At 41.4% G+C, this 27917-nt stretch overlaps 2 protein-coding genes across 4 annotated transcripts in view; one reads left to right on the top strand and one right to left on the bottom strand.

The window, feature by feature from the left end:
- The window catches only part of LOC111977840 (inositol polyphosphate-5-phosphatase A), a 197877-nt gene extending 179927 nt beyond the window's left edge, over positions 1-17950 (top strand). Inside the window, exons 12-16 of one of the 2 annotated variants that reach the window (XM_024007560.2) lie at positions 2706-2779; positions 13651-13762; positions 16708-16776; positions 17587-17674; positions 17874-17950. In XM_024007560.2, coding sequence (XP_023863328.1) covers positions 2706-2779; positions 13651-13762; positions 16708-16776; positions 17587-17667 — 336 coding nt within the window. In that variant the 3' untranslated portion in view covers positions 17668-17674; positions 17874-17950. The remainder of the gene's footprint in view (positions 1-2705; positions 2780-13650; positions 13763-16707; positions 16777-17586; positions 17675-17873) is intronic. The other variant, XM_024007561.2, reaches the window with a different exon arrangement.
- Positions 17951-21419: 3469 nt separating this feature from the next.
- Positions 21420-23894, bottom strand: nkx6.2 (NK6 homeobox 2). 2 transcript variants are annotated; one of them, XM_024009014.2, is made up of 3 exons: positions 23107-23894; positions 22568-22761; positions 21420-22213 (listed from the first exon to the last, which is right to left on the bottom strand). In XM_024009014.2, exons 1-3 carry the CDS (start codon positions 23516-23518, stop codon positions 21965-21967), a joined length of 855 nt encoding a protein of 284 aa, XP_023864782.1. In that variant the 5' UTR covers positions 23519-23894; the 3' UTR covers positions 21420-21964. The 2 variants fall into 2 exon arrangements, with proteins under 2 accessions (XP_023864782.1, XP_023864783.1); XM_024009015.2 differs by having other exon boundaries at positions 22568-22740.
- Positions 23895-27917: the final 4023 nt, after the last annotated feature.

The following is a 27917-nucleotide window of genomic DNA, read 5'->3' as shown; positions in this document are numbered from 1 at the left end:
CCAGGACGGTCCATTTACTTTGTGCTGTTATAATTAATGCTTTCAAATCCTACGATTTTCATTGGAGCAGTTCCCCCCTCATAGTATATCTGGCAAAACAATCCAAGCAATGTTCACACGGCCTATGCCCCCGTGGAGGCAGAGCTGCTGCTGGCAGTCACTGAAGTGCAGAGTAGTAACAATATATTTTTAAAACAGGAAAACATACACATTTACCTCACTTCTATGAGCATTTAAAACATAATACATGAATTATATTTTTAAAATAATGKTTTGACCAATCACAAGTGTTTCTTCTTTTTTTACCAATTACAAGTGGGGTGCCGCCCCTAACGTCTTAATGGGCGGACYGCTGCCCAGACGAATTGGAGTTGATGACAATGCAAAGACTGTCAATAACCTACAGAACTTGAGACAAACGCATGCAGTATTAAGCCATGGAACGCCTTGATTGGCCACTGAGTGGCCAMGCCCTCGTTACACCTACAACTTGTTTATTCATCAAAACCCAGCCCTTTCGCACTAACATCAGCTATTGCGTTCATAATAGAAATTGTGAAAATAGCAAAAATATCTCTGATACACCTCCGGACCTACAGCGCTACTGTCATTGCTTAGATTTACCATTGCATTTACCATTGCATTGTTAAAATAGAGCCCACTATCACAGGGGTTACCGGATATCTGTCCGTCGCTCAGGGAGTCAGCAATGCAGGTGCCCCTGCTACCTGCTGATCTCCCAGATAATTAGTGTGTATAAGGAGCTGCTAATTGCACTTCTCACTAATGATTTATGGGATTTGGAAAGAGGGGGAGATGGAGTGGGGATTGTAAGTCGGTGCTGGTGCAGTCAGAGGTTGTGCAGCTGGGGGAGGGGACATGATTGATGAAGACTGTTTGGATCCACTGTCCGCTTAGAGAGACAGACCTCCACCATCAGCAGCAGACTGGGGGCTGTGGTAGGACAGGACAGGACAGGTATTGTTCTGGAATAGCCAGGCCAGGGACACACACATCAACACTGGTCAACTGTTATCACACACATGCCTTTATGTACCACCACACTGTTCATGACACTTATACAGTATGGTGGTAAAGGCACAAATCCACACGTCAAAAAAGAAGAGAAAGGAAGCATGCAGGAGCCACACACTCACACACTCATAGTTATTCACTCAGTGAGTGATGACTGACGCAGAGGATATTACTTTCTGTAATACATTTTTTTTAACCCTTTCTGAAGGCACTGTAGTTATAAATAAATTATTCATACCCCTTGACTTATTCCACATTTTGTTATAACCTGAATAAAAAAATATTGATTACATTTGGGGTTTTTCACAATACACAATACCCCATCATGACAAAGTGAAAACATGTTTTTAGAAATGTTTGCAAATGCATTGAAAATGATATACAGAAATCTAATTTACATAAGTATTCACAAGTAGTCAATACATGTTAGTCACCTTTGGCAGCGATTACAGCTGTGAGTCTTTCTGGTTAAGTCTCTAAGAGCTTTGCACACCTGGATTGTACAATATTTGCCCATTTATTCTTTTTTAAATTCTTCAAAGTCTGTTAAATTGGTTGTTGATCATTGTTAGGCAACCATGTTTTCAAGTCAAAACTTGTAACTCAGCCACTCAGGAACATTGACTGTCTTCTTGGTAAGCAACTCAAGTGTAGATTTGGCCTTTTAGGTTATTGTCCTGCTGAAAGTTGAATTCATATCCCAGTGTCTGTGCTTAGCTCCATTCTATTTATTTTTTATCCTGAAAAACTCCCCAGTCCTTACATGCATACCCATAACATGATTCAGCCACCACTATGCTTGAAAATATGGGATAGTGGTACTCAGTAATGTGTTGTATTGGATTTGCCCCAAATATAACACTTTGTATTCAGGACAGAAAGTTAATTCCTTTGCCACATCTTTGGCAGTTTTACTTTTAGTGCCTTGTGGAGTAACTACAAGGTTGTTCATCCATCCTCAGTTTTCTCCTATCAGAGCCAATAAACGTTTTTAAAGTCACTATTGGCCTCATGGTGAAATCCCTGAGCGGTTTCCTTCCTCTCCGGCAACTGAGTTAGGAAGAACACCTGTATCTTTGTAGTGACTGGGTGTATTGATACACCATCCAAAGTGTAATTAATAACTTCACCATGCTCAAAGGGATATTCACGGTCTGCTTTTTTACATTTTATACCCATCTACCAATAGGTGCCCTTCTTTGCGAGGCATTGGAAAAACCTTCCTAGTCTTTGTGGTTGAATCTGTGTTTGAAATTCCCTACTCGACTGAGGGACCTTACAGATAATTGTATGTGTATGGTACAGAGATGAGGTAGTCATTCAAAAACTATGTTAAGCACTATTGCACACAGAGTGAGTCCATGCAACATATGACTTTTAAAGCACATTTTTACTCCTGAACCTGTTTAGGCCTGCCATAACAAAGGGGTTGAATACTTATTGAGTCAAGACATTTCAGCTTTTCGTTTTTTATTAATTAGTATAAAAAAAATAAACATAAAATGCTGACATTATGGCGTGTATAGGCCAGTGACACAAAATTAAAATTTTAAATTCAGGCTGTAACACAACAAAGTTTTGAAAAAGWCAAGGGGTGTGAATACTTCCTGTGTGCACTGTATCTCTTTCTTCCTCCTTTCATCCSACTCCTCCCCTCTCTCTCTTCACAGTTTTTACAGTTTGACAGTGAGCTGTCCTGTTTCAAGGAACGGCTGCACGAGCTGGAGATATCCTTTCCTCCCAGGTATGGAATCCTCTGTGTTTCCTTGTGAATCAATGTCTAAATGAACCATACCTATTCAACTCAAGTCACTCCTGTTATTTAGGAAAATACTTGTATATTATCGTACTTGTGCGTTTCTTCCATATTGGTATGGTACAAGGCACAATCAACACCAATTAAAACGATTGAGGTCTTCCAGAGCTGAAACCATCTATTATCCTGGACAAGAATTGGTATCTGTATTGGTACCTACCTGTAACTATCTAAACTCAGCAAAAAACGCCCCTTTTTCAGGTCCCTTTTTCAGGTCCCTGTCTTTCAAAGATAATTCGTAAAAATCCAAATAACTTCACAGATCTTCATTGTAAAGGGTTTAAACACTGTTTCCCATGCTTGTTCAATGAGCCATAAACAATCCATGAACATGCACCTGTGGAACTGTCGTTAACTTCTTTGGGACAGGGGGGCAGTATTGAGTAGCTTGGATAAAACGGTGCCCAGAGTAAACTGCCTGATACTCAGTCCTAAAAGCTAGAATATGCATATAATTAGTATATTTTGATAGAAAACACTCTGAAGTTTCTAAAACTGTTTGAATGATGTCTGTGAGTATAACAGAACTAATATGGCAGGCAAAAACCTGAGAAAAAATCCAACCAGGAAGTGGGAAATCTGAGGTTTGTGGTTTTTCAACTCTTTGCCTATCCAAGATACAGTGGAAATTTGGTCATATTGCACTTCCTAAGGCTTCCACTAATGTCAACAGTCTTTAGAACCTTGTTTGATGCTTCTACTGTGAAGGAGGGGGGRATGGGAGCTGATTGAGTCAGAGGTCTGCCAGAGTGGCATGAGCTGATCACGCGAGCTCACGTGAGAGCGACCTGCGTTCCATCGCATTTCTACAGATAAAGGAATTCTCCGGTTGAAACATTATTGAAGATTTATGTTAAAAACATCCTAAAGATTAATTCTATACTTCGTTTAAAATGTTTCTACGAACTGTAATATGACTTTTTGTCTGAACTTTCGCCTGGACTTGCCCGCGCCTCGTGAGTTTGGATTGTGTACTAAACGTGCAAACAAAAATAAGGTATTTGGACATAAATKATGGACTTTATCGAACAAATCAAACATTTATTATGGAACTGGGATTCCTGGGAGTGCATTCTGATGAAGATCATCAAAGTTAAGTGAATATGTATAATGCTATTTCTGACTTCTGTTGACTCCACAACATGGCGGATATCTGTAAGCTTGTTTTGTTGTCTGAGTGCTGTACTCAGATTATTGCATGGTGTGCTTTTTYGGTAAAGCTTTTTTGAAATCTGACACAGCGGTTGCATTAAGGAGAAGTGGATCTAAAATTCCATGCATAACACTTGTATCTTTTAGCAATGTTTATGATGAGTATTTCTGTAAATTGATGTGGCTCTCTGCAAAATCACCGGATATTTTGGAACTACTGAACATAACGCGCCAATGTAAACTGAGATTTTTGAATATAAATATGAACTTTATCGAACAAAACATACATGTATTGTGTAACATGAAGTCCTATGAGTGTCATCTGATGAAGATCATCAAAGGTTAGTGAATCATTTTATCTCTATTTCTGCTTTTTGTGACTCCTCTCTTTGGCTGGAAAAATGGCTGTTTTTTTCTGTGACTAGGTACTGGCCTAACATAATCGTTTGGTGTGCTGTCGTTGTAAAGCCTTTTTGAAATCATACACTGTGGCTGGATTTACAACAAGTTTAACTTTAAAATGGTGTAAAATACTTGTATGTTTGAGGAATTTTAATTATGGGATTTCTGTTGTTTTGAATTTGGCACACTGGCTGTAGTTGAGGTGGGACGCTTGCGTCTCGATTATCCCAGAGAGGTTAAGACACTGACAGCTTACAGACGGTATGCAATTAAGGTACCAGTCATGAAAACTTAGGACACTAAAGAGGCCTTTCTACTGACTCTGAAAAACACTAAAAGAAAGATGCTCATGGTTCCTGCTCATCTGTGTGAATGTGCCTTAGGCATGCTGCAAGGAGGCATGAGGACTGCAGATGTGGCCGGGGCAATAAATTGCTATGTTCGTACTGTGAGACGCCTAAGACAGCGCTACAGGGAGACAGGATGGACAGCTGATCATCGTCGCAGTGGCGGAACACATGTAACAACACCTGCACAGRATTGGTACATCCAAACATCACACCTGCGGGACAGGTACAGGATGGCAACAACAACTGCCCGAGTTACACCAGAAACGCACAATCCCTCCATCAGTGCTCAGACTGTACGCAATAGGCTGGACTGAGGGCTTGTAGGCCTGTTGTAAGGCAGGTCCTCACCAGACATCACTGGCAACAACGTTGCCTATGGGCACAAACCCACCGTCGCTGGACCAGATAGTACTGGCAAAAAGTGCTCTTCACTGACGAGTCGTGGTTTTGTCTCCCCAGGGGTGATGGTCGGATTTGCGTTTATCGTTGAAGGAATGAGCGTTACACCAAGGCCTGTACTCTGGAGCGATTTGGAGGTGGAGGGTCCGTCATGGTCTGGGGCGGTGTGTCACAGCATCATCGGACTGAGCTTGTTGCCATTGCAGGCAATCTCGAAGCTRTGCGTTACAGGGAAGACATCCTCCTCCCTCATGTGGTACCCTTCCTGCAGGCTCATTCTGACATGACCCTCCAGCATGACAATGCCACCAGCTATACTGCTCGTTCTGTGCGTGATTTCCTGTAAGACAGGAATGTCAGTGTTCTGCCATGGCCAGCGAAGAGCCAGGATCTCTATCCCATTGAGCACGTCTGGGACCTGTTGGATCGGAGGGTGAGGKCTAGGGCCATTCCCCCCAGAAATGTCCGGGAACTTGCAGGTGCCTTGGTGGAAGAGTGGGGTAACATCTCACAGCAAGAACTGGCAAATCTGGTGCAGTCCATGAGGAGGGAGATGCACTGCAGTGCTTAATGCAGCTGGTGGCCACACCAGATACTGACTGTTACTTGAGTTCCCCCCCCCTTTTGTTCAGGGACACATTATTCAATTTATGTTAGTCACGTGTCTCTTGAACTTGTTCAGTTTATGTCTCAGTTGTTGAATCTTATGTTTATACAAATATTTACATTGGTTAAGTTTGCTGAAAATACACGCAGTTGACAGTGAGAGGACGTTTCTTTTTTTGCTGAGTTTATTACCCTGCACATTAATTGGTACCTGTATTGGTACCTTCCTGTAACTATCTATTGTCCTGTATATTAGCTACTACCCCTGTCTATTACCCCATAAAGGGCCTACTCTCTGCCCTTCACTATCATTGGCCTGTCTCTTATACACATCTAGATGTGTATAAGAGACAGGCTCTCTGCCCTTCACTATCATTGGCCATGAAATGGTGTGCCTACCCCTCATACCCTTCATCTCGCATTCTAACCATGTGTTTAGTCACAGTAGGTATTCACTTAGTTATCCAGGATTCAGTTAACGGTGTACAAATCATTACTTTTTGGAAGGACTCATTCTATCCATTGGTAAGAATGTGTTGTAAAAAGAAGTGGACTACTAACCTTACTAAAGCACCACATCACTGAAGAGCAGAGTAAATCAGCAGTGCACAAACAGGCTGATGTTTTGCTCCATTAATGGTATGGGGCCTTAACATTACTCAATCAACCCTCTTGGGCCAAATGGCTTTGTTTGTGCCAAATATATGTTTGATGGTTATCAATTGTTTAGTATGATTGGATGTGCTTCTAAACTGCTCCCCTGGGTAGGTGGGTGGGTGGGTGTGCACGTGTGCGTGTGTATCTGTGTGTGCGGTTGCAGGCACGTGTATGTGTGTGTCTGTTCTTGCTTGTGTGTGTGAAGAGCACTGCATTGATATTCCATCGCGGTGGGAGTTGGTGGACCATGGAGAGGGGGATCCTTCTCGTCTCCTCTTCCTCAAACAAATGCATTTGCAATTAGCCCTTTTCAGAGCAGAGGGAGGGCAAGCACACACACCGGCCTGTGTGGGAATATGTTTTGGCGGTGGCGCGATAATGGCGCTTGACCTTTGTCACTCGTGACTCAATCAGTGCAGATAATGAAATGCTGTAATCAAACAATAATTACTTGATAAACTGCTCTGGTGGCGGGTGTGGAGCCGGACCGGTGGAGAGTGTGTGTGTGTGTGTGTCAAGGTCCTGCCAGTCACTGTTTTTAAATTACTCCGTGTCTTAATCAGGGACCCCATTTACATCGCTTTGCATAAGTGACGTCTGGATTTATTGTCCTTTTACACTCGGTGACTTTTGCACCTATCTATCCATAATATAATATTGAATCATCGTCTCCCTGCCGAGTGAATGAACAGGCTTGCTGTGAAAGAATACGAATGATGTTCACCTAATGGGGACATGATGAATCAAATTGCTAAAAACCTGGGCATAGCGTATGAAATTTGATTCAATCCACTCAGCATCTGATACAAGCCACTTCCTTGTCAGCGGTTAATGAGTAGAAATGGCCGAGTTAAACTTAAACAACCTTCTCCCATTCACATAACACACACTTGCACTAACACATACACACACCGCATACATACTTGTCCCCCTCCCCCTGTCAGATCATCCTTGTGCTCCATGAGCAATCAAGCACTCAATGATTGTTCTCCATCACGTAGCCTGCTCCGGAACAGCCCCTCACCATCTGTGAGGTTATTACTCCCCTTAACACAAGCCGCGGAGGCCCCCTGCACGCACGCACATACACACATGCTCGCTTACATTCAATCTAGAAATCAATACTGTTCAATACGGTTTATTCTATGAATTAATCCTGCATGTGGAAGTCTATGTCCACCTATGTAATTGGATAACCATAGCCTAGTTGCTGTATTTTAGGTCATTTAGCATGTTGCCGGAGATAAAGATGTCATCAAACCCTCACTTCTTTTGGTTTTGGGATCAGGGTCTGTATTCTCAACGTGTCTCAGGGTAGGAGTGCTGGTACAGGATCAGTTTTGGCTGTTTAGATAATAATGAGTGCGATTGTCTGGACGGTGGGGGGGGGCTGAGCTAAGATCAGCACTACTACTCTGAGACCATTTATGAATTACAGGGCCAGAGCTGTGTGTATGAGGTTGTGAAAATATGTAACAGCGGGGGGGGGGGAAAACGATGATCCTCTTTCACCTCCACCAGGCTGCAGTAAAAGCTCCACCACCCCAAACTGGAGATTCAATTCCATTTTTAGAATAAGACACTATAGTGTTGAGACTATACATTATTTTAGTGTCTGTCCCGTACGTTCCMGTGCATCATGTTTGCATTTCTGGAATGTGCTACAAGCTGTAGATATAATATCGCTCCACTTTCAAGACGTCGTCTGTCAAAGTTGACCCGTGACATGTCTAAGCACTCGGCCACCGGGGTGTGGAATTTAGCCGTAGCCCGCGAGAGTTGTACCTGGTGCCAGCCGGCTGCCGCACGCTGATAGGCTGTGGGGTATCCCATTCACACAGAAGCACACACACTCATACACACAAGTATGCTAAAATGCGATATCTGTTGGAGTTTAGTAGTTGGGAGCGGGGCACAGTCTTTCAAGACGAGTTTATCAATTGGAAACCAACCTCATGATAAAAATAGTTAGAGCCATCCACCCCCTCTTTGTAACAAACAACAGCATGGACCCAAGACTCAAAATAACTGAATGGTATACTTGAAATGGTACATTTCTGATTATGTTTGCTGGAATAGCATAACTAAGGTAATCTCCCAAAAACATCTGAGGAGGCTGAGTAACTTATGTTATTCATATATTTTGATTGATTTTAGGAGAATGCTTTTAGTACTGCCCGTTATCTGATTTATTTGCTCTTTTTTGGGGGGGGTCTAAGATCGATGCAAAAATGTAATCTAAACCTGGAGCGGGGGGAAATTCAGTGAACAAAGAGAGAGTAGGGGAAGAATGTATTCCTGCTTTAACCAGATTACCCTGAATGGGCTCGGAGGGAGCTTTTGAGCGACATCAGACAGACTGGCGTTCTAACTCTATCAGTGTACAGCCCCAATGAGTCGACTACTCCGAGAGGGAGGAGGAAAGAGGGATAGTGAGAGTGGAACAAGAGAAGGATGGGAAGACACTTGAGCTAGTAAGGATGGCTCCAGTCCCATGCATCTGTGTTTGCCAAGTCTAGACAGGCCAGGGACGAGAGGGGCGAGAGGAGCAAAGTGGCCAGGGGGTCGCGAGGTGAGGAGGGGCAKGGTGTGCGAGGAGGAGGGCTGATAAACAGTTGTCTCTTCACTGTTTGGTGTTTAACAGGAATCTGGGAGCGCCCCGGTACCAACCTTGGCATGTTAGCATACATTTTCCAAACATGGCGGGTCTATGACGATGGGCGAAGACTGACCCCCCCCCCCGGGAATGACACAGCGTTCACAATGCAGGCGGAAGAAAATCTTGAGAAAAAACGATTGCCCGTGTGGTTGCCCATCAGTTTAGGCGGGGAAATAGTGTTTGGTCCAATGACATAAATGGTGATCTGCCAATTCTCCAGGACATGCTCTCGAAAACACTCGTCTGTCCATATGCCCTGTGCCCTGCCTCAGAAAACAAGCAGCAGTTGAAACCAAACAGCTGAATGCTAAGCATTATCTCTGTTTGATGGCCATGTTCAATTTTCCAACAGTTCACCATTGGATAACGGTGCTTTACTGAGTGTGATGTTTCCTCATTGAATGGTGGAATTTGTGAATGAGCCAGTAGGGCCTTGGCACACTCACTCTCCCTGCAGAATGAGGAAGACATTGAGATCCCACCCACTGAGCCTCTTAAGAGTGGTGTGTGTGTGCGTGTGCATGTGCATGCGTGCGCGTGCATCTGATGGCCAGTGCAAGTGAAGTCCTGTACTCTGAAAGGTTCTCCTATATTGCGGTGGAGGCGCATGACTGTTTATGGAGTACCAGAGATGTCCGTTAGCCACTGTTTCGTTTAGCGCCGCAAGAGAGAGATTCTAAGGCACGCACACAGCTGATATTGTTTGCTGGAGTGTTGATGAGATCGTGCGTTATCACACACAATCAGCTGAAGAGGAACATTGTTTCACACTCTGAACACATCCATCGTTCTAACTGCTGGGGATCCATTGAAAATGTGGAAGGGGCTATTGTAGGATATATACAATGGCCGTGTGTCTGTGTGCTTCTTCCCTGTGCTGATGCTTCGCTGGGATGAGAGGGAGCCTTTTGTTTAAATGGCTCTGGTACAGAGAGGGTTAAACAGACGCTCAAGACTTCCTCCTGAGTGGAAAGTGGGCTGCTGAATAGTTGCAGCTCTTCACCGATACAGAACCTCTTGCACAGAGTGTAGCAGTCTGTCTAACACACACACCACCTCTGAGCAACCTGTGGCATTTGACACTGTGTTTGTATTGGGCCAATGTTGTGGCGGAGAGCTCCCCAACCCTGAAATGTGGAGCAAACACTCAGGGAGTTTTATTGATAGCAGTTTGTGCGGCTGATCTTTGTGAATGAAAATTGAGGTGTGTCGCTCCTCGTTTCCGTCCTTGCTTTGCCAAGCCTCCCCTGATAATGGTAAACAAATATGGCGGAGCGGGTGAGGTGAGTCATTTGGGAGGAAGAAAAGTTTACTTTACCGTAAAAAGAAAATAACCTGACAGCTAAGCCAATCCCTGCGTCCATACGGCCCCATCGACACTGAGTCATGTGACATTAGCCCCATGATGCCCCTCCTTACCTCTGCCCTTGTGTCATTCATACTGTAACCAATCTTATCTCTGGCTCCCTGCCCTGCCCATATTCACTAGTTTATATTCCCTTTGTTAAATACGGACACACTCAATTGGCCCCTGTTTGGCTTGTCACTTATTTGTCATTATGTAAAACAAGATAACGGAATTTGGCCAGGAGATAGGAAATGTTGGACACAACAGAACGGGGATGGAGCTCGACAGTGCTGGGTGACTGCAGCTTGGGGACAAGAGCTCCCAACTGGCCTGGCCCGGCCCATTTCCGCTCTCTCTCTCTGGATGGTGAGGCTGAGTGATACCAGACCTGGGTTCAAATAATTGAACTTCCTTGTGCAATGGAACCAATAGAATAGCTGCAAAAGTGCAAATGCAAACCCCACCCATCTGGCACGTTTAGAGCCAACTCTAAAAGTTTTTGAACCCAGGACTGACTGACACACAGTAGGGCTGGGTTTTACATCGCCGATGCTTGGTACTGCTCAAACACACGACTGACAGGCGTTTGACACTTACCAGGAAAAAAAACCTACGAGTGATGTTACAGCAGGAAGTCGAACATTAAAAACCCACATGAAGAATGAGTAATGATGTGGTGGCTTTGAGAGACATGTTGGCTATGTGGAAGTTCCCCGTGTTGAAGTCTGTGAACTTTACACTAGAGGTTATAACCCAACAAAAGAGGACGTGTTCAATGGTGTACAGGTGCACATTTTGACTTCCTCATTTCCAATGCTTCCTGTCATCCCATAGTGCATCTTGGTTGCAGTATAAGCATTGGCAACAGCTCACGGCTCCTTATAACCACCTTTATGACTGCTTGTGAATATATTCACAATGCACTATGCATTACACCCAGGTGGTTCATAGAAGCTGTTAGCAGATCTGCGGGTGAACCTCTGGTCTAGGTAGTTAAGCCAGGTGCAGCAGCACCACAGTAGCCTACCTGAGGGACCGAAGTTGGGCCAGCGGAGTGTGTGTGTGTGGGTGTGTTGGTCTCAGTCTCACAGCGAACATGGCAGACTCATACACACAGGTGGGCGATTGTTGAGTTTATCAACTCGGCCCCATTTAATTAGTGTAATTAGTCTTGCTGCGGGCAATAAGAGACCGATAGGAGCTGACGGGCTCCGGCCGCGCACACCCACTAGCCCCGTTTGCTTTCAGATACGTTTGTATCTGCGCTAATCGGACACATTAATCACACAGTGCTCCCCAAAGCCGCCACTGATGTTTGCTGTTGCATTAGGACCTGTTATCTCAATTGGAGCCATTGGAGGGTGCGGTGAGAAGGGGAGGAGGAGTGTAGGGTAAGACTGCCTGCAGATAGACATTATCGTTCAATTGCCATTGTTGAGTATCGCTAATCCCCTTATACGATGATTAATAACCTTTTTCCGATTTGTTATTTCATTATCAAAAACAGTTAGGTAATAGTGGTTTTGTTTTTTGTTAATGTGCTCCATAGAAATTTGCTACGATAGGTTGATACTCCTTTTATTTCCCTTACGATAGAGAGATCGCATAGTCATTTAGGGCCAGTTCACTGTATGGACTGGAGAGTCTGTAGCTAGGCCAGCCCCTGAAGATCGAGCCACTTTGATGACGCTGCTCTTTTCCTCCCGCACTCTCATTTTACTGTCTGAGCCCTCTCTATCCCCTCTTCTCTCTCTCTCCCACTCGGCATCCCTCGTCCTTTTCTTCCTCACGTCTATGAAAGACTTTCATCCGGAGGATCCCTTTATCATCCCTTCTTTAGCATACCAAAACCTGCTGCATTTCCACATGCTTAAAGTGCCATTCATGCTAATTGGAGGCTGTGTGCTCTGTAAGGAGCCTGTAAGGAGCCCTCTGCAGGCCTGTTTGTTCACCCAGCAGGGGGGGTGCTGTGCGCTGGCCGGATGTGGGTACCTCTCGTCCCCTAAAGCCCCCCCCCATCCCACCCCGGTCCGCCCTCCCGTAGTCCCCAGTCTGTGGTCGTACTGGTCGCTATGGCACAACTGTAGCATCCCCCGCTGTGTGTGTGTGTGTGTGTGTGTGTGTGTGTGTGTGTACGTGCGCACGCCTGGAGGTGTTTACCAGGCCTCTGTTTGCGCAGTTGGTTTCCTGCCTGGCTGCCTGAGAGTGACACAATCACCCTTCATGGCTGCAATGTGACAGTGTATGGCTTGCCCAGCACAGCATGGCTGGTTGGCCTAAAGAGGTGCCTGTGTGTGTCGTAGCAGCCACTAGTTAGCTAGGTGAATGTATCCGATAGCTGTGTGCTAGCAGCCTCTCATTCGGACCTATGGACCCATCTGACTGACTGGAGAATACTGGGAGTGGGGGGGGGTCACGTCCCATTATGGTGTAAAACACACGTGCATACACAGGAAGATGTGTGCGCACACAAACAGACACACACAGAAACATAATAATCGCACTGTTACTTTCAAGTCTTTTAACGTCGTCACCTGAGCTTCTCGACAATGGAGAATAATATCGGACGGCTGGGGTTATTTTGTCATTCGTTTATTACTGGCCCCGGGGGGAAACGTGTGTTGCGTTACGCCACGGTGAGCCCTGTGTGTAGCACTGAAGGAGCAAATTGGATTGGTATTACAGTATGTAAACCCGGTCCTATCCTGATGAGCCGCACAAACAAATTGGATTGGTGGCATGTAAATCTAATGCAGTTTGATGAGCTGTAGGGCTAAATTGAATTCTCAACAATGTAAATCTGCATCGGCTCGATAGGGTTCCCGGCGGGCCCGGGCTACTTAAATCATCCGATTGTTCCTCCTGTTACCAGATACAATCTCACTTGGCCATTTGCCACAGCCCTAATCTCTTTTTGATGGCTGCATAGGGATGTGGAGGGGGGAGCGAGTGGGGGAGATCCACTGAGCCTGTAAACATTTCTCTGATTGAGCCATCCATGTGTGTTTAATCAAAAGATGATTTCCAGACAGTCAAAGCTGTGTATCTGATTTAGATTCAGTGTTCTCTCCTTTTCTGTGCTCTAGCCCCTAACTAAGAATGCCTTTTAACAATCTAATTTAGAATACACMGAATTGTCTTTTTGTATTTCTTCCACTTTATTAACACAGAAGTCTTGATTATTGTATGACGATGGTGTGTTTTTTGGGGCGGGTTGTTTCCACAGTTATCCGTACAGTGAAGACAGCAGTCAGGGAAAGCAGTACATGAACACTAGATGCCCTGCCTGGTGTGACCGTGTCCTCATGTCTGCCACAGCTAAAGACCTGGTCTTAAAGGTGAGTTTTTAAGAAGCCTAAGACACATACACACGGCGATCTGCCGTCATTGGCAGACCATCACCCCGTGGTGTATCCCAGATTAATGTAGAATCTTGGATTGCCAATCGGGGATAGCATCACACCCTTGGTCTATGGCATCTGCTCTTCCTCCATCCCTCTTTCCTTCACATTCCGTCTCAACTTCTTCCCCTCTCCTCCATTCTCTCTCTTTCTTCAACCCACTCTGTTACTCTCACTTCTTCTCTCTCTCTCTCTGCTCTGCCCATGCTCTGCCAGCCTCCCAGATGGAGGGATTTACTGTGTGTGAATATTCATACGGTGAGTTTAAGCCCAGGGTCCACACAGACAGTATATATGTCCCCTATCTTCTAGCTTGCCAGCGGGCCATAATGGCCCTGTAAAGACAGAGATCTTGTGCTCCCTCTGTCTGCTCTTCCTCAGAGTCAACACAGTGGCAGAACCCAAAGCTGTGGCCCACCACCCTGCCTAAATCCAGGAGAGGCATTGTAAACTCTCAACCAATCTGCCACCACTCCCCTCCCTCCCCGTCAACACGGCACCAGTTTGGGCTCCAGACTGTTGTCTTTCCCCTGTTGTTTGCTGGATTACTTGAAATATCTACCATGCTAGTCTCTCAAAGTTGTTCACGTCTGACTGTGATGTTTAGAGAACATGGCGGATCTGGGGTTGGATAATGCAAAACTGTTTCTAAGACCTCTTCAGCACTTGGCATCTTCACAAAGTGCATCTCTTAACATGTTTACGATCAGCCTAACTTACCATTTTCCATGTAACTACAACTTTAAGAACTGCATCCTTTTTTGGTAAATTTTCCCTGTTGGTTGCGGTTGTTGTCGGGGAAAAAAAGTTTGTGTAAATCTGTCATTTCAGTTTACACTGAGGTGTCCCATTTTTTGCTTTAATCAGCCCAATGAATAGATTGAGTTTGTCCACCTATTTGATTACTATGCTTTTTAAGGTGACAAGAGGAGAAATGTATTGTGTCTAAAAGTGCACACTCACACTTGATTAAGCTGGAGATGGTCCATGACAATAGAGCTGTTGGAAGGCATCTGGTGTGATAAATGAGACTAGATTACACCGGCGAGGCCAGCTGTAAATTGAAGTGAAGGCAGCCACCTTGACATGGCATGGCAGATGTTCAGTAGGCACAAAATTGTCCGAAATGGGGTGAAACAGAGAGAAACAGTCTGAACATGTCCACTGCAAAATGTTTTGCTACGGTGTGCCCTATTGAACATGTCCCTGTACGGGGAGGAACTTGCCGTCCATGGCGACGAGAGAATCTTTAATGAACACAACACCAGAGCATCCCTTCCTCCACAGTAGCACCTCTCTTCTGTACTACCGTAGTTGTGCCTGCCGTTTATCTGATGGTCTGGGTGTGTGCAGGAGTCTCCAGGATAAAAGCCCAGTACAGTAGTCCACTTCACAGTGGGAGTCTGCACACAACCACACTCACATCTCTGAGCTCCAGAACACAGAAGGGAGGAGATAAAGGAAGTTGGCTTTCTAAAATATAACAATTCCTTACTAGCCTTTCTTCTCATCTGCTGTGGCTTTACAGGAAGGTTTGGCTAATCGCCCTTTCCAAAATACTTGCCCTCATCATTAGTTTTAAAAAAGAGACAAAAAGGCTATAAATTGTCCATAAATAGTAGTTATTTATTTTCTCAATTACAGGTTAATTACTTGTAATGTAGGGGAGCCTAATGTTAAAATGTTCACAGATTGGCTGATGATGCACTGAGTATACGCACGTGCGCGCACACACACACACACCACAGACAAACACGCACACGCTCAGTCACTCCAAGGCAGCGTTACAGATTGTTGAGACATGGGCCTGAAAAAGACGCCCACGTGGCATCGTCTATCATGGCATGGTCGGTTAACTCGCCGCCATGTTATTTTCTGCTTGCCGAGCCCTAACACGCCAAAGGTTGCCCGCTGCCTGCGCGGCACAGCGCCGGAGGGTGGATGTGCGATAATGAATGCTCAGCGGAGCGAGCGCTCTGTTTCTGCCGGAGGGCCCCCGGTAATTTGTTTATCTGTCTAAAGATTATGCAGCCCGAAAATCCACAATTTGATGCTGTCTTTGTAAATGATCAAGTCTCTAGGTGATGAATGTATCCCGGGCTCCAGGAGTCAGCGACTTATGCGTTTGGCAGGCGGTTGGGGAAAGTGCYGGTGCGTGGCCCTATAGAAAGGTAGAGTGAGGTACCCGCCGCACGGTGCACGTCAGCGCACCAGTGACCTTAGACTAGCAGGATAGGTTTGAAGTTAATTTGGATTTAAGTTTCTGGTCCATTCTGAAGCTACTCGTTGTTTCTTCTCAAGTGGAAGCGCTCACCTAGTCACAACTGACGGCTCTCAGGCTCTTTAAAAACTCTTCAGTTCTACCAGAGAAATGATTTATTATACTCTAGGCCTGAGGTTCATGTCTGTGTTTTGACACTTCCTTTGTGTGAAATATGGAAACATGATTCATTCATATGCTGTATGAGCTCATTTGTTTGGGAGGTAAATATGGTCTTGGTAACTGGTTTCCTTACAGTTCCTGTCCATTCACTGTATTCAATCTTCAAGTAAAATGTACAATATTGACTTTCTGAAGTTGTATTAACTCTGTTAAAACTCTGCTGTTAGTTATAAATCAGTCATATGTAATCAACTGTAGGCTACTTCAGGATCAGGTTTAATAACACCGCATGAAATGTCTAAGATAAGAAATGTTCTTGTAATAACATTGTTAAAATGAAATCCGAGTAATGCTTATTTGACCTCGAAATGGCAACAAATAAAATGATTTGGCACACTGGGAGGAACATTTTTCTCTTTCGATTATGTTTTAGTTATTTGTTTACATTTTTATACTACTGTTATTTTAATATMATTATTTTAATGTTTTTTTTTCTCAGCCTGAAAATGAGGAGAAGAACTTGGTCTATGACAATATAGGGCCCAACGTCTGCATGGGGGACCATAAGGTAACATCACAGGCCTAGCCCACTTCTGGGTTGTGTTGTGTTGTTTTGCCTGTTTGTGGGTATGGGTGGTTGTCTGTCTGTGTATGGATTTGTATGTGTGAAATTGAGTACATTATTTCATCATGTTCTATTGTTTCAATTGAAAACTAAGTTTGCACTTTGTTGAAATTTGGGATTTCCAGACATTTTCAATGAATGGAATTCGGTATAGTCCTTTATTTTAAAGAATATGACTAGTACAACTACCTTACCTTATCATAACCAAAACCTAGTACTCAACTGACCTATTGCTGCAAATGCTTATGCATGTGCCTATAATGAAACCAAAAGTTGGCTGTCAACAGTCATATTGTGATCAGAGGCTATTTTGTCATGCTGACTTTATAGATAGTATTTAACACAGTCCCTCGAGTCTGTAGTGTCAGACAGTGGCTGTTAGGCTGACAGAGAGAGAGGCGCCTTAAAGCTGAACTCCTCAGTCTTTCATCATTACTTACTGTGGACTGGACAGTAGTGTGTGTGTGTGTGTGAGGGGACCTGGGTACAGAGAGATACTCCACCAGACCTAGGCCAAGAACCACATGCACCCGCTAAAATCACATTCTGCTATGTTTACATTTTTTCCAATGTAGTTAGCACGCAGGTGAAAATATGTGCGCCCCCCTGGTATGTGAGTTTAGGGCGTGTGTCTTTGTGCGTGTTTGAGAGCTTTAAACTTGTATTGGCTCCATTTGCCTTTGACCCTTCACACTCAGGGCAGGACTGTTGCTAACTGGCTCATTTGTCTCTCTGTGTCCCTCTGTCTGGCAGCCTGTCTACCTGTCCTTTCGTTTAACAACCGGGGCAGGTAAAGCTAATGCAAATAAGCACAAGTGTTGTAACGTGCAGTGATGTCTTGGTAAATATTTTTATTTATTATTAATAAATTATAGATTTTTACCGTCATTATTATTCTAATTAATATTCTTATTATTAATTAGGCTTCGGTTTCCTACATTTTTTGCATTGCATTTTTTTTGTTGTTTGTATAGTACATGCCTGACGCTGAGGCATAATTCTCATTGCGCCTCTGTTTTTTTTCTTCTTTATTTTGTCAGGGAAGTGGTGCCAAAGGGTGGAAAAGATATCTGCGTGAAGCGCCTCTGTGAGAAGAACACGAGAGTTGGACACATGACGCTGAGGCATAATTCTCATTGCGCCTCTGTTTTTTTTCTTCTTTATTTTGTCAGGGAAGTGGTGCCAAAGGGTGGAAAAGATATCTGCGTGAAGCGCCTCTGTGAGAAGAACACGAGAGTTGGACACAGGATACACACACACACACACACACACACACACACACACACACACACACACACACACACACACACACACACACAGACACTGAAGACCCTATACAGACTTTTCAGCAGTGCTGACCAGTTGCAGTCGTTCTAACACTTCATCCATACAAGCTGTTGTTTTTCCACACAACACGTCAGTATCTGGACTACCCACCCGAGACACGTTTGCGATAAGACACATCTTACTGACCTCACCATTGCGACGCACCCTATTCCCCCAGAGAAAGGAAGGACAACTATTTTCCATGTCACAGCCTTGTTGCCAAAACTCTAATAGAAATTAGTCATAACTACATTATTTTAGATACCATATTTGCAATTTTAGGTACGCCTCTAACATAGAAGCTACTTCCATAAGATGTTTTTAAAAAGTGCAATGCAAAAAAAATTGTATATCTATATTGTTAGGTTTATTTGTACATTGGACAGTATAACATAGAGTTGTTGATGGTTTTAGTGCTGTTTTCTCTCTTCTGACCGAACTTTGTGGTCCCACTGTTTAGAATAGATAAATATTTTCACCTAATTTCATTTAGATTTTATTTTCTAGTTTTTTTTTATTTGTCATTGCTGACTTGTGTGCATAACACTGCCATGCCTCACATCAGCTGAATCTCATTTTATATACTGTACTTTTTAAAGAGATAATTTATCATTCTTACCACAATTGTTATGCTGAAGTATATGGAGACAATATGGCTGCTGGGTGTTTCATCAGCCATGACCTTTGAATCTAACATTACAATGGAGAGAAGAAAAGAAAAAAACTTATTTTCAGCCAACATGATTTATATAGCCTATCCAAGGATGTTTTAAGCAGTGCCATAGATCATATAAGATATTGTTTCATATATAGCAGTCTCACATTATTTCATTATTATTATTCTAACTTATTTCTATGTAATAATATTATGGTTCTGAATGTGATGTTTTTAGATAGGCTTGGGTATCTATTTTTGTTACTGCATTATGGTGCCAAGTATTGTACAAAGAAATGAATTGTGTAAGAGTTAACATAAAATAGTTAAGTCCAACTAATAGATAAAGGTATTGATTATACATTGTAAAAAAAAACATCAACAAAAAAACGCTAAAGTCGGGAAAGACCAGGAAGAATTGCTTTTGAATTGTGTATGTAGCCTTCAACAGCCTTCACTGCTATGTTGCAAATTAAGGTCCTCTCATCGCTCGTTCGAGCGTTAAAAAGCGATTAGGGGAGGCTGTTGATGAAACGCGAAGGTTTCCTTTTATTGATTTAATTTACTACACTACAGAGTTCAGACTGTGTGAAGCCGTTAGATTGATCCAGGATTTTTTTTTCTTCATCTAAATCACCGCAAGTGGAAATTATTTTGTGACTGCCGCTGAATTTGTTGTCTTAACAGTGTGATTTGATTCGTTGGCAAAACTGCTTGTTTTTCCCGCTGGTCACGTGATAAGAGAAGCTGCAGTTTGTTCAGTTCTTTCAGCAGATAGAGATTCTATACCCCAYTGACGTCATGGCCTCTAGTGTTGGTTATGCGGTTCTCAAGCAATAAAACCATTAGAACTCAATGGGTGTTTTGTCATCATTCCACCGCATCTATCACTTCAGCATTGCATACCGCACAACAAGATTGATTAGGTCTTATTATTTGTAAAACTTGCTCAACTTGCATGCGTGGCCACAATCGTTCAGAGGCTATGTGCACATAGGGATTACCGTTTTCAAAGAAGGTCGTGATATCACATCAAGTTAAACCATGCAGCTTTAACGCCTCGATCACACTTACAGAGCTATGGCTCAAAATTAACGCAGCATCATCTGGACATGTGTGCAACAAAAGTTCAACGTTCACCTTCTGCTACCATTTCTGTCAAGCCGTTCGATAAATCCAATTGATGCTCCACAGAACGCACTGCAACTGCATWTGTAACACAATGGTGCAAGGCAAACGCGGCGTTCCGTTGGAAATGGGTGTATTTCCTTTTTTTTACCAAAATGCTATGACATTATCGGTGTGATCGAGGTTTAAATATCCACTTTGGTAATTCTAGTCCTATGGTTATTTCAGCTAGACTGGCCTTCTGGGCCTATTATGCTGCGTTTACACAGTCAGCCCAATTCTGATCATTTTTCGGTCTTTTGACCAATCACATCAGATCTTTTCACAGCAGATTTTTTTCAGAGCTGATCTGATTGGCCAAACGACCAATTAGTGGAGGAAAGAAGGTCAGAATTGGGCTGTGTGTGGACGCCGAAAACATTATCCCGTGTTAGACATATATAGAAAACAGTTATGGATTAATGAAAAATTGCTAATTTCTATATTTCAAGTAAGTTAGAACCAGTGCATTTATATAATAACCAATAAATGTAATAGGGCAATAGTGAAACGTGGTATAAAATACAGTACAATATGCAGTTTAATTAATTAGCCTGTAGGGGCCTAGCACTATGGACATTTATATATTTTTCTGAAAATGTATTGATTTGTGCTTTAAATATAGCCTACATTGTAGAATAGTCATTCTCTCTCCTATTGTACTTTAACCATGAATGAGCCCGAATCAAAAGTCCAAACTACACTTCAGAGCGTTAGGTCCAAAGAAAATCACAATTAAAAAAAAAAAAACTGTTCTGAGATGTGTTAAGTCTATATACTTTAAAAGGGATAAGGTAGTCTACACACTTCAAACTCTAATAATTGCAAACATAAAGTAGGCTATAATTTGGGGTTGTAACGCAAACATATGGAGGCTATAACCTATAAACAACCCTCCATTTCAATTACCATATCTGGGTTTGTGAATGTAGACAATTTCGTTTTTGAAATGTTGAGAGAATTGAAAAAAATACAGATTTTATATGTAGCCTATATATTCAACGTATAGACATTGCATTGTTTAGGCCTAATCACCACCATCATTCACAACACCGTTGTCAAAAAAAGAAACGTATAATGTTGAGAACAACATTACAAGTAGTCTAATGTCAAGTGTAATTTATAGTTTGTCCTTGTTGGCCCATTTCACAAGACCTAGGCCTATTAGTTTAGTATAGGCCTAWACTTTCACCAACGCAACTAACATTGAGCTATTCCATCTTGCGTAAGCAAGTTTTACAAAAGTGATGCAAAACATCTCAGACGGTCTTGGATAGAAGAAGCAAACAGGTTTCCGTTCATTATAATTTATTAGACCCGTCTTTCTCAGTATTTGAGTGGGTCCCGATCAATGTTAAAATATGTGGTTATTCAATGAAGAGTAATTTCAGTGAAGATGAAAACTGTTCAAAAACAAAATTCCATTTTAAAAACAAAAGCTTGTTAAATAATTTATTCATAATACGTTTTTTTTCTTCCATCTTCGCAGAAGTAATAATACTCTCTTATTCCAACATAAACGATGGTCCAGTTCTCTATCTTTGTTTGATGAGGTAAAACATAAATTCCTTCAAATTATAGAACTGAGTTGAAATCGTTAAAACAAGCTTTTTACATTATAATTTACAACATTTGCATGTATACATTGTGTACCTGTATTGAATTTAGAATGGTAAAAGGTGGAGAGATGGGTAACATTATTCGGCAATAATATAACAAAATGAAGCCATAATATTGCGAGGGTATATGCTTATCGGGATTTGCGGGAAAGGCTGCCATGTCTTGTTTACATTGGTTTAATAACATAACTTACTCAGTAAAAAATATATACATCTCACTTACATTTTCGTTTGTACAACATAAATCATTCAYACCACCCATCAGCGCCCTTTCTYTCCWTTTGAACAATTTATACCCTGGTTAAATTAGCTTTAGAAGCACCGTGGAGTGTTTCAGTCTCTTCGCGACAAGTTGTCACGGTCATCACAAGGTGTCCGAGCTATTGCTGCATGGACTGATCAGGGAAAGGTTTGTAGCCTTGTGCTTTTTCAGAAGTCTTGTGATTTTTTCGTCGTCTGAATTAGGGTCCAGAGGTTTGTTGTACTCGTCATCATCCTCATTGTCCGAGCTTTCCTTCATCTTCTCAGTTTCAGAGTCATGTTTCTTTTTGGCTGTTGCCATTTCCGCTGCGTGTCTCTTCCGCCATTTGGTTCTCCTGTTTTGAAACCATACCTATTGGGAGAAGCAATAACATACAATTAAACACTTAATAAATACAATTATAAGACATACTTATAGTGGGTAGTAATTATTCTTCCAACATAAAAGTTATTACTATCTGAGTTGGAGCCAAAAAAAAAAACATTGCTAAACATTAAGTTATTAATAGCTCCAATTGCATAATAATGTAAACACAATAACAGCATAGGCAAATACCACCAATGTTAACAATATTGGCAATAATAATAAGCCTGCTAATAATAAGAACACAGAACTGCCACATACCAATTTTAATTTTAAAACGATTAACATTTAGGCTTATGAATTAATGAATGTAAAAAATATGACTCAAGTAATGATACATACCTTGACTTGACTTTCAGTCATTCCTAAAGAGTAAGCCAGTCGAGCTCTCTCTGGGCCAGCAAGGTATTTCGTCTGTTCAAAGGTTTTCTCCAATGCAAAAATTTGCTGTCCAGAAAAAGTTGGTCTGGAGTGTTTTTTCTTTCCATCCTTGTCGAGCATCATGTTTGCTTGAGCTACAAAAAAGATTGAAGAGTCTAGTCAAAAATATGTAAACACAACAGTGATTAGTATATCATCATCAGTAGTAAACAGTTGTCACGAGTTTACTCCTGGAGAGAGACATCGTGTTGACAATCATAGCTAGGCTTAGAATATTAATTAAAAAGGAAGCAATATAAATGGGTAGCCCATCGAAATCGTTATGTATAGGTAGTTGTTATAAGTTATTTACAAGGAGAACCAAAACATAGGTTACCGAACAAATAAACAAATATCCTAGGCTATTCAAGAGATGTCTACATTAAAAAAGTAAAACATTACGATTTGTATAGCTGCATTTAAACATTTTTGCACTATACACAGCCAGATAACAAGCGTACCAGGACAGGGCACTCGAGGATCCCTCCAAGGGGAGCTCTGCATCACTCCGGGCCAGAATATGGGGGCTCTTCCCGGGAGATCCGTCAGGGGCTTCGGGTACCGAGAAACGGCTGCTGGGTTAAAGTACATTCCTGCGGTGGCCAAGCCGTTTATCCTTGGAAAGCCCGAGAGCAGCTGTCCAGCTGAGTTGATAGGTCTACCCAAGATATCGCTAATTCCATGTGGTGTCCCCAGGGCAAGCTGTGCGTTCAAATTATTGAGAGAAGGCGCCTTGAAGCCCACATGATTCTGCAAAGTGTAGGGAAATAAAGACGTCTTCATCTCGGTCATGTTGTGCAATGCTGCCAGCGGTGTACTGCCTAGGACGAAAGCACTCTGCCTGTTAGCATCCATCTGCCCAACAGCTAACATTTGGGAGCATGAACCACCAAATTTGCKCGAGTAAATATAATAATAAACCGGAGAAAGTAATAAATATAAAGGTCGATAAGCAGAGGCCACTACAGGAGCTTCTGAAGTATATCCTGGATACGGCAGCCACTGAAGGTTGAAACTTCAGAAAACAAAAGCACTTCTTTAGGAGAGAAATTCTCTTGCGTTGTCGGACAAGTTTGATTTAAAAAAAAAATGTCTCTCCGGTTCAGACTGTCAATAGTGAGTTTGCCGCATGCGTCCACATCGAGAATCCTCTCGGAAGTCGAAGGATCTGATGATGTTTTTTAGTGGTTTTGATGGTGACCATAAGGGTCGGCTTTCTTCGTAAATTGACTCGAACTATGGCGTGAGTGAAGCGGGATGCACTGATAACCGTGCAGCAACCTGCATGCACATATTTCCCATTGGATAATGTTGAGTGAGAGGGCGCTCTGATTGGAGGGAACACACTCGGGTACTTTGCATGTGCGTCCCTTGGACAAAGCCACACTCTATCAAGATCGTCTTGTACTGCTATTAATGATGCATCATACGGTAGAAATCATTGTTTCAAGATTTGACAAATACGATTTATTTACAATATAACCCATTACCGATGACAATGTAAGTACATTAAACTCAATACAACTATGCTGTATGGTGATTTCATTGTTACCAGTGATTTGMAGGAGGTTGAAGATGCGATTATAGCCTTTGCATTTCTAGAAGAGGCATCCAGTATTTATTGAAAGCATGCTTTATGTTTTGGGATTGTGGATGTATAACAAGCATATAGACTAGGCATACTTCACTGAGGTTTACATTTTAGAAAAGTATTAATCAAATCTATTTCAGCGCAAGATAAAATGAACTGACCACAATAATGGATTTTTTTGCAGCCAAGTATCATCYTAACTTTACACAAAATTTATATTTTTGCTATTATTCGTAGCTTACATGGTCCGTTTTAGAAGTCGAAATTAATAACGGATTCATTGGGCTGTTTAGTTGTTGTGGGGTTATCTTGATATTGTCTGTAAATGCTGTAAACAAATGTTTTAGGCCTATATACAAATGTTATATACATTTTTTTAAATATATAAAAATGACCCTTATTTTGGTTTCGTGTTATGTTGTAAATCTATTTTTTTTTATAGTACGGGTCAAGACAAACATAGTGATTCTTAAAGATGGTATCACTTGGCCTACTCAATAGAAAATCAGATAAGCGATTGTATCTGTATCACTGTCACTGGTCAGAGGCACCGATATCTCTACCCTGGTAGCCTTCATCGTGTCCAAACTGACAACTAAACCGTGTAACGGATAGACCTGTCTTTTTTTTTCATTACTCAAATTATCATTGTTGTTTTTGCATTATTTCCGTCATGAGATAGGACCTGGACTGAGAAAACCGCGTGGCTCTAGACGTCATCAAATTGAGTGCTGCTTCAAGCGACCGCGCTAATATTTTATGGAGAYGTATGAATGTTGTTAGAGTGAAATATGGCCACGTTACAATTTGAATGGTTCAGCAAATCCACCTTGGACCTCAAATAACAGAGAGAAGTATGTTCATTCTAAGGGGTTTGAAAAAGTAAAAGTTTCCCAATTTTGCACAGCATTTCTTTAGGCAATTTAGTTAACAATAAGGTAGAGAGATAAAACCTGTCTATAGTTAGCGACATTTTCAAACGTTAAAAACATGAATAATACTATAATTGGATTTCACATATTTGTTTGTTCATTGTCATTATTTTAGGTCATATTATCCACAGTCAATATAATGTTATTGACGACGTGTTATGTAACTATTTAATCGGAAAGGACAGGTGATGAAAGCAATCTTCATCCGTCAATTCACTCATTCGTTTTCACAGTCATTGGAAAGTTCTATTAGGCAATAATCAATCAGAAGAAAAAAAACTTAATTTCACCTGCAACCAACTGCAATTGCACAGAGAATAATGTAAGAAAAGACCATCTATTTTTAAAAACCATATTGTGAAATGATCAATACTTTGTGATTGAATAATCTTTTGCCCACTAGTAGCCTATGCATTTTCCGTCTTGATGCATCAGCCTATGCCAGATAGTGGCACATTTACAGGCCATAACTAAATAGGGCTATTAGTTTCGTTCAAATTCATAATTAACAAATGTTTTGTAATTATTATTTATCAACCAACTTTTTGGAATGCATTCTCCACCACAGTATTTCTATTACTAGTGTGCTCATCAGTCTGTGCATTTGTAGGCCTACTAAGCAGCACGGTCGATTCAAAATCGGCTCAAACTATCTATATCTTGACTTTAACATAAACGAGTTTTATTTTCACTAATTACAGGAGGCCTTTATTATGGAGTTTTATTATAGGTGCCTTACAACTTATTAATTGTAAAAACGCAATATTATATCAGATATTTGAATTATATCACCCTGTAAACGCATTAGTTTGTTATTACAAGTATTACAAGTATTGAAGGTAGGTCTATTACAAATATATATATATATATATATATATATATATATATATATATATATATATATATATATATATATATATATATATATATATATATATATATATATATATTTCTTATTATTATTATTAATCATCAATATAAGTAATTGACTGTTGTTTACAGCGGGAAAGGTAACCTGTACGCAATAGGCAAGTGTGCCCATCACAGTGCATGTAAAACAAAAAACGAAATATACAAATTAAAATTATAATCGAACATTTTAATGTTCAATTTAATGAATTCGTTGTTATAATTGTTTTATATCTCATGATTGAATTAAATGGAAGTTTAAAGCTAATACCGATCAGAAAAAAAAGCTGACGTCAACTTTAACATTGAAGTAAATAAACCATTTTACAAAAATGCCAGAGGCACGAATCCCAGATGATAGTTTCGAAGAGCCCCCTCTTGGCGTCAAGAAGAGTTGTTTATCAGAGACTATTTCATAATAAGTAGGCTAAAATAAAATAAAAAAGCATAGGCCATCACCCACTAAACTCATAGCACACACCCTTGAGCAGAGGTGTAAAGTAACTAAGTAAAAATAATTTTAAGTAGGTTACTACTTAAAGGCCCAGTGCAGTCAAAAACGTGATTTCCTGGGTTTTATCATTTATATATATTTCCACACTATGAGGTTGGAATAATACTGTGAAATTGTGAAAATTATGATAATGCCCTTTTAATGTAAGAGCTGTTTGAAAAGATCACCTGAAATGTCAGCCTGATTTGGCTGAAGGGAGTTTTGGCCTTCCATGGATGCATCACCATGCAATAAATTAGTTAATAGACCAATAAGAAAGAGACTTCCAAACCTCTCTACCAATAACAGCTAATTAATTTCCAGTTTTCCACTCCCTACTCAAACCTCTCCCAGACAGTCCTAGCTAAATTATTTCTTGAGAAATTGCTGTCTGCAATAAATTATTTTTGTTTCTTTTTGGCCATTTTAATTGAACACAATCACAATAAGGTATACTTCATTGTTACCATGAAATTATTTGATATTGAGATAAAACATTTTTTTTAAACGTCTGCATTGGACCTTTAAGTATATTTTGGGCGTATCTGTACTTTACTATTTATATTTTAGACAACTTTGTCTTCACTACATTCCACAAGAAAATATGTACTTTTTACTCCCATACATTTTTCCTGACACCCAAAAGTACTCGTTACATTTCGAATGCTCAGGCAGGACAGCAACTGAGCAACACAGTCCAATTCGCGCCCCTTCAATTTAACTCGTAATTTCTACTGCCTCTAATTTCGCGGTCTCACTAAACACAAATACTGCGTTTGTAAATTATGTCTATATGAGGTTCTGTTGAGTTTACAATGCCTTCAGAAACTATTCACACCCCTTGAATTTTTCCACATTTTGTTGTGTTAAAGCCTGCATTTAAAATGGTTTACATTGAGATGTTGTGTCACTGGCCTACACACAATACCCCATAATGTCAAAGTGGAATTAGGTTTTTCGATTTCTTTCTAAATTAACTAAAAATGAAAAGCTTAAATGTCTTGATTCAATAAGTATTCAACCCCTTTCTTATGGCAAGTTTAAATAAGTCCAGGAGTAAAAATGTGCGTAACAAGTCATATAATAACTTGCGTGGACACTAATAGTTTAACATGTTTTTTGAATGACTGCCTCATCTCTGTATCCCACACATTCAGTTATCTGTAAGATCCCTCAGTCGAGCAGTGGATTTCAACCATAGATTCAACCACAAAGAACAATGCCTCGCAAAGAAGGACAGAAGGGTACAAATAAAAAAAGCAGACTTTTAATATCCTTTTGAGCATGGTGAAGTTATTAATTACACTTTGTATCAAAACACCCAGTCACTACAAAGATACAGGCGTC

Source organism: Salvelinus sp. IW2-2015, linkage group LG18, assembly GCF_002910315.2.
Source record: "Salvelinus sp. IW2-2015 linkage group LG18, ASM291031v2, whole genome shotgun sequence".
Lineage (NCBI taxonomy): Eukaryota > Metazoa > Chordata > Actinopteri > Salmoniformes > Salmonidae > Salvelinus > Salvelinus sp. IW2-2015.
Note: the sequence above shows the minus strand (reverse complement) of the source record. Positions and strands in the feature narration are given on the sequence as shown.